A 7,639-nucleotide genomic window follows, 5' to 3' on the forward strand; every position below is an offset into this window, starting at 1 on the left:
AACACAAAAATTAAAAATGTGATTTTTCTCAAGCCTGGTTGTTCTGTAATGTAATTCACCACTATAATTGGGCCTCCTGGCCTGTTGTGGTGCAAAAAAAAATGAAATGAAATGAAAGAAATGTTCCATCATGAGAACGTCAAGTAAAGATTAAAGCGGAGATGCCAAAAGTACGTAAAAAACATGAGATAAAAAAAAACGTTTAAGTTTTATCAAATAGAATGATTGTTTGACTATGTAAGGAATGAGAAAACGGACGCAGCAATCTCCGGTGACAACTGTTTTGAAGCGGAAACGATAAGGTTGGCTGAACCATACACTGCAGATGCCTCCTGAGAGCTTTTACCACGCTTGCCTTCTTAACAAGGCATCAGGTCCCAAGTGCCGATAGAGATTCATGGAGGTTCTTTGTAGACGTCATATGCTCCAACTAGGGAGCTTACATGGAATGATGTTAAATTTAATATAATGGTTGATAATAAAAATACTTATCTACTTTCTAATAAGTAGAAAACCCAGAAAAATAATTTGGCTCCGAAAAGTTAAATGCAGAACTGGTTAACTTTAAAAAAAATTTAACATACATATCAATCAGCCTAAGATTATGAAACAAGTTTGTCCCAATGAAAATGGTATTTGCGTGTTTGGCATACATACAATTAATGTAGGTACGTTCATAGGTAGACTGAAAAGTTCGCGGCCCTGAGAAATAAACGCATTAGCCGATTAAAATTTTTAAGTTTATATTATCAACCTTTTTTTTATGCTGGCATAAAATGTCATTCAGATAAAGCTGTGTCTAAGTTTCGCTCAACGAAGTTTGGCAGAAGATCTCTGGAAAATATTTGCCATTTCCAATTCAATTAACTGTCCGATGAGCTAAAACACGAAAAGTCGAATAGAAAATCCAAAATTGTCGCAATCAAAATCATTTTTGATAGTGATAGTTATAAATTTAATTTATTTTGATTATGTAAAGTTCTGTGTTTTATGTTACTGATTTAATGTTTTCTTACTATTTCGGGTGTATTAACTATGTATGATATTATGTATTGTTACAAAAATGATTTCTTTATATGTATGGTCCCAAATGAGTTTTTTTAAATAACTCCTGGTAGTATGTTTTGTACTTTATGTATTATATGTTTTATAAAAAGTAAAAAAAAAAAAAAACCCTAAAAATATTTTACTATAATGATAGAATCATAACGGCCGTTGAGCAGTATTTTGACCTTAACAAATCCTATAAAACTGGGATAATGGGCTCGCGCGCTTGTGCAAAATGTGCAATGAGCTTCAAAAATATTGATTGAAAAATAATAAAATATTTAGTCGTATTTCAGTTGATATTTTTTTTAATGAGTGGGCTTTTTAGTTTTCCCTCGGATAGTTGCTTTTAAATTTAACCTTTATCTGAAATTGCCTAATTGATCTTGTCTCTGTCTGATACACTAAACATATTTATATCGAAATAGAATCTCAGTAACAGGTAAAATCGATCCACCGTATTTATAATTTTATATTCTACGAAAATATTTTTATACCATTAGGATAAATGAAAAAATCGAGTCCCGTGACTAACATAGTGGACTCACGGGTCTAAGGTCCGAGGTTCGAACTCCACTTTACTCTAACATGATTCCCATTATTTAATAGTGAGTTATTTCATTATTATGTTTATTTATTTTTTTTTAATGGTATATTTTATAATTAATATTTATGCTTCAATTTTTATTACAATCGGTATGTTTTCTAACCTATAATAATTATGTTTACTTACTTAACTATTAATGGTATATTTTCTAATTTATATTTGAGGGTACTATTTGCATACCCGGCGAAATCCAAAATATATAAAAAAGTGAGATATTAATTGAAACTCGTTCAGAATACAATTTTTTACAATAATTATAGCATTGTTAGTTAAAAATATGGCTTTATTTGTAATAACTTGACTTCTAAATTATCGGGTTAATTGCAAACATGGCAACCTCTACTTGAGTATTGTATTGTATATAAAATATTTACTGACTAAAATAAAAATTGAAGTTAAAAAAAAAGTTGAAGTTAAGTATTGTATCAGTTTTTTGTGATTTGCTCAAAATAAAAAAAGATGGATTTAGCCGGGTTTGCAAATAGGACCGTCATTTATGCTTTAGTTGTTTTTGATTACCTGCATGTTTTCTAATTTATATTTATTTGGAATTTTTGAATAATTTTAATTTTATTTGATTTTTTTTAGCATCATTTTATGCAATGTAAAAAAACACATGTGTAAAAGACGGCCTGTTTGTGTAATGGTCAGCGCGTTTGCCTACCATGCGAGAGGTCTCGGGTTCGATTCACGACTTGTATTATAAATGAATATTTATTTATGAGAGTATTTTCACACTTGAATATTTCATAGTCCCTGGATTGCTACCTGAAGTGTAAGACTGATCACCTTATCTTCATGTAACAAAATTGATCGAGATATGCTGCGATTGGTGTACTAATCCAGTGTCATGTGCACAATTAGTGCGAAAAGGGAATAATGATGATGATGATGAAAATAAGGTCCTTTCTAAACAGGAATTTCCTAGCTAGTCGGGACCTGAAACAAAGAATCTCTGTACATATTAAAACTGTGATATACGAGTACATAAATAAGTAAATTTGTAACTCGTTGAAAATGGCTAAAAAAATTGGAATATTTGGTAAATCATAAGAACGCAAATATTTTTTATTATTATCAACAATAAATAAATCATATCTTATTAAATTTTAAGATTCAATACTTTGGTTCGAAACTGGGAGATCTTAATTTTAAGTAATACTAGTTCTACATAAATACACCGTTTGAACGAAAATTATTTGTGTCTTTTAATACCAGCTTGCCAAGAGACACTTGAGACACGCACGACAAGTTCCGAGTTCGATTCTCCGTGAGAACATAAAAAACAAAATATAATTTTTCTTAAGCCTGGATATTCTGTACTGTAATTCACTATTATAATTGGGCCTACTGGCCTGTTGTGGTGCAAAAAAAACCTTTGAATTACAACACCCCCATACATTCGGTAAAAATAATTCATTCAATATTTGAATGTTCTCAACTGTTGCAGCTTATAAGCTTGCGAGTGCCTGGCCGGATTACCCGATTATTGCGTAACACAAAAATGTAACATTTTTGAATTTTTAAAGGTAGTGTATCAATTCATTATCCTCAAATTCAAATGTCGATAACAATCGATATAAAAAAGGGCGCTTTTTTCACCACTGCAATATGTGTATGTATTCTAAGTATACCCATTTATTTTTTACTAATACTTTAAAACGTTGTTTTTTCTTACTCTTCTTAATTCATTTTTATTCGTTTTTTTTTGTAAAATACATTTGATGGAACAACCCATAATTAAAATTAGTTTTAGTTATTTTTAAGCATTTTGGTATTATTTGATGTACATTTTTATTTCATGATTTGTATTTGAAGGATAGTCGTCTGTAGCCGACTGTGAATTGCCATGTGAGTAAGTAAAACGGGTATTTGTAGTTTGTGCCTTCGACACCGTTGGTGGATAGCGGCGTGGGGGGCACGACCGACGCCGAAAGTGTGTACAACGGCGTAACAGAATAATTGAGTTTACTATTTGCACACCCGGTAAAACCCATCTTTCTTTACTTTGAACGAATTAAAAAAAAACTGACTGTCTTTTTTATTTCAAATTCTAAAATTAAAACAATGGTGAAATGAAACGAAACGAAAAAGAAATCAAATAAACTATATTTTCACTCCTGTCTAATTTTAAAATTGTATCCATCTTTCCATCTTAAGCACAATATTAAAAAAACACTTGACTTATTGGCTCGTATAGATGTAATATTTAGAAATAACTGTTAAAAATAAAATAGGATATAAGTAATTAGTTGAGTTTACGTTGATAAAAAAGCTGGTATAGCTTTGAAACCGATCGGTAAAAAAAAAATTATTGGTTAAAAACAAAGTTGTTTTATATTTATGATATGAATAGAATTGAATTTTTATTTTGACTTAAGGGCCTTAAAGGCTTGCATGCTAATTATAATTAACTTACTACGAGCAAAGCCAATTTGAACAAAATGTATAACACTGTTAAAATATATATTGGAACATATTAAGGGGAATAATAGCTATTAGGCATAATTAAACCAAATTTAGTTCATTAAATATAAATGTTATATGGTTTTTAATTAACAATAATAAAATTTGAGATATGTTTATTTATTTTAAAATACTTTTACAATGTTTGTATTCTTTTTTTTCAGAATAATGTTCCCTCACTGGGGTGTTCCGCACATATTAAGTTTATAAATCTTACATACAAATTACGATTTTTATATAGGTACATTATGTAAGTTGTATACGTTGGCAAAAAAAAATTTTTTTTACGTACAAACAGATTTTACTTTTGGTTAAGTTATTTATTGTTTTAACATTTAGTTTATATTTTTTTTTCTCATTTATTTCAGATAAAACACTTTGTTATTTTTTATCACATACTAGTTTAACATACAAAGTATAAAACTACAAGTTTCAGGCATTCTGAATCATTGGTATAGAACGCGGGTTGGATATTGGGGGGTAAGAATTTACTAATATATAAAGATATTGACCCAGTGAATAGAATTTTCTTCTAGGATTAGTTTTCTGTTTTAATTTTTATTGCAGAATATAAGAACGATGAATTCTTTATTCATTAACATTTTTTCTATTTTTTAAGTTCTACTATTTTCTAAACTCGAATGTGAAAACATTACAAAGTGTTTTACTTTTAATAACTTTTGGTTCATTGGTTATTATTTTAATGTCAGTAGTACCTATTTTCTATGCACAACTGAATGAATGTGTTGAATTAATATATTATTTATTTATTATTATTGATTTGAAAAACTCGCACATATGCACTTCTATGAATTATATCCAACTGAACTGGATTTTTATAATTGTATTTATGTGGAAAACTGATTTCGCTTTTTTTTTGTTTTTTTTATAATGTTGTGTATATTTTTTTGTATTGCTGTTGTTTTTTCTGAATAAACAAAATTAAAATGAATTAAATATTATTATAACTAACAGCCGTAGCCTATTTGTACAAAATTAAAGTTAAATAAAAAGTTTTGTAATAAAAAGAAAATATAATTAATTGTTATGGTTAAACTTAGTAAAAGTAATGTATGAAGGTTCGTAGGTTTTCACGGCCTTCAGAATACAGATAGTGTTTTTCTGGGTTATTATGCCGTGTTTGTGGGCTTTGTATTGCCGACGTTTCGGAGCACATTGCAGTGTCCATCTTCAGGGCTGAATGTATGAGTGTAGTTTTTAGTGTGTTTAATTGTGAGGAATTTGTACCGTGTCGCAGTCGGGCAATGTATGTGGTTAAGTGTGTGGAGTTTGTACCGTGGGCTTTGGAAGCACCGGGTACCATGAGGTTCGTAGTCGTAACCCATTATCCCTGTTTATGTTATTAGGATGCTTGTATATTTCTATGGCTTCCTTTATTAAACGGGCTTGATGATTTTTGGGCTTTCCAAGGACATTTGGCTCAAATGAGAAATTATGCCCTGTTTCTATGTAGTGCTCTGCAAGAGCTGATTTATCCGGGTAGCCCAACTTGCATGCACTCTTGTGCTCTTTTATTCTTGTCATTATGTTTCTGGCAGTCTGCCCTATGTAGACTGTTTCACAGCTTTTGCAATTTAATTTATATACTCCATCTGTTTCAAGTGGGTCCCGATCTTTTACTGATTTTAGTAAGTTTCTTACTTTTGAGGTCGTACCGAACACTGTCCTTATGTCCCGTTTCTTAAGCGTTTTTGCAATTCTATCCGTGACATTTTTGACATAGGGAAGGAACGCTATTCTTTTATCCGTATTAGCATCATCCATCTTGGAAATATTCTTTGGATTTGTTACCGACATTATTCTTCTTTTTATATCCTTCTTTTCATAGCCATTACTTTCTAATACTTTTGTCAGTATATTCAATTCCTCTTCTAGGTTACTTTCTTCACAAATACGTGTTGCCCTTCTGGCCAGCGTGTTTATGATGCCTAATTTTTGAGATGGGTGGTGATGTGAGGTAGCATGGAGATACCGGTTTGTATGTGTGGGTTTTCTATACACCGTATGTCCCAGTCTGCCATCTTCCTTTCTGCTTAATTTGACGTCTAGAAAAGATAGGCTTTTGTCCTCCTCTACTTCCATAGTAAACTGTATTGCCGGGTGGAGATTATTTAGGTGGTCTAAAAACACTGTTAATCTTTCTGCACCATGATTCCAAATGACAAATACGTCATCTACGTATCGAAGCCATACTTTGGGTGCATATGGAGCTGTGTCCAAGGTCGTTTCTTCAAATGTCTCCATGAAAAAGTTTGCTAGAACCGGCGATAAAGGATTGCCCATAGCCACTCCTTCTAACTGTTTAAAAATTTCATTTTCAAAAGAAAAGTATCCATTTGTTAAGCAGTACTCAAATAAAGCGCACATGTCTTCACTAAAAATCTCTCTTATAAGTACCATTGCGTCATTCAGGGGCACATTCGTGAAAAGTGACACTACGTCAAAACTGACTAATATATCATCCTTCTCAACTTTTAGCTCCTTTATTGTATCCACAAAATGTGAAGAATCTCTGACAAATGAAGTGGTTTTTCCCGTGTGTTTTTGAAGGAGACTTGCCAAGTATTGTGAGAGTTTGTATGTAGGAGCACCTATAGTGCTTACTATTGGCCTCAAAGGAGTGCCTTCTTTGTGTATTTTTGGTAGTCCGTATAGTGCTGGAGTTTTCGGAGCTTGTGTAAATATCTTCCAATGTAAGTCTTTAGGAATATTAGATTTCCTCACTAACTCCCTTATTCCTTTATCAATCTTATTGGTGGGATTTTTCTTTAGTTTTTCATATGTCTTGCTTTTTAATAGCTCACGCATCTTGTCAGAATATGTTTTTTGATCCAATACCACGGTTGCGTTTCCTTTGTCGGCTGGTAGAATTAAAATATCTTTATTGTCCCTTAGTTCTTTTAAAGCTATGCGTTCCTGTTTGGATATGTTAGATGGTGGTAATTTAGTTTTTCTTAATATCAGGCAAGTATCTTGTCGGATTTCTTCCGCAACTGCAATAGGGATCTTCTTACTTAGTGCCGCCTCAACTCCACATATTATGTCCTCAACCGGGATGGTCTTAGGCGTAACTGCAAAGTTGAGTCCTTTACTGAGTACCGATATTGCATCTTTGCTCAGAGTTTGGCTAGATAGATTCATCACCACTTTCTGTGGATCCAGTTGAATTGTCTTTTCTTTCTTTCTCTTTTCCATTTCTTGGAATTTCTTTTTCTGTTTCTTCTCTACTGCTAGTTTACTTCTTTCAGCTTGGGTATGGGTTATGTCTTCAATCTTCATGAAGTGTTGGGGTGACAAGGTAGCACTGAGGAGAAGATGAAGAGAAATGTCACGGATAGAATTGCAAAAACGCTTAAGAAACGGGACATAAGGACAGTGTTCGGTACGACCTCAAAAGTAAGAAACTTACTAAAATCAGTAAAAGATCGGGACCCACTTGAAACAGATGGAGTATATAAATTAAATTGCAAAAGCTGTGAAACAGTCTACATAGGGCAG

The 7,639-nt window shown here is 32.0% G+C and overlaps 1 protein-coding gene across 1 annotated transcript; it reads right to left on the reverse strand.

The window, feature by feature from the left end:
- Window positions 1–810: 810 nt before the first annotated feature.
- On the reverse strand, window positions 811–7,420 carry LOC148272626 (uncharacterized). The gene is made up of 2 exons (XM_088239799.1): window positions 5,783–7,420; window positions 811–879 (listed from the first exon to the last, which is right to left on the reverse strand). The coding sequence occupies exons 1-2, from the start codon at window positions 7,418–7,420 to the stop codon at window positions 811–813; spliced, it is 1,707 nt and encodes a 568-aa protein (XP_088095925.1).
- Window positions 7,421–7,639: the final 219 nt, after the last annotated feature.

This window comes from Micrasema longulum, unplaced genomic scaffold (genome assembly GCF_059751315.1).
Source record: "Micrasema longulum isolate JH-2025_06_02 unplaced genomic scaffold, ASM5975131v1 h1tg002267l, whole genome shotgun sequence".
Taxonomy (NCBI): Eukaryota; Metazoa; Arthropoda; class Insecta; order Trichoptera; family Brachycentridae; genus Micrasema; species Micrasema longulum.

Coding starts and splice junctions, on each gene's coding strand:
- LOC148272626 (XM_088239799.1), bottom strand. CDS start 7,420: ATGAAGATTGAAGACATAACCCATACCCAAGCTGAAAGAAGTAAACTA. Junction 880..5,782: donor TGTTCGGTACGACCTCAAAA/GTAAGAAACTTA, acceptor TTCGTGTTTTAG/CTCATCGGACAGTTAATTGA.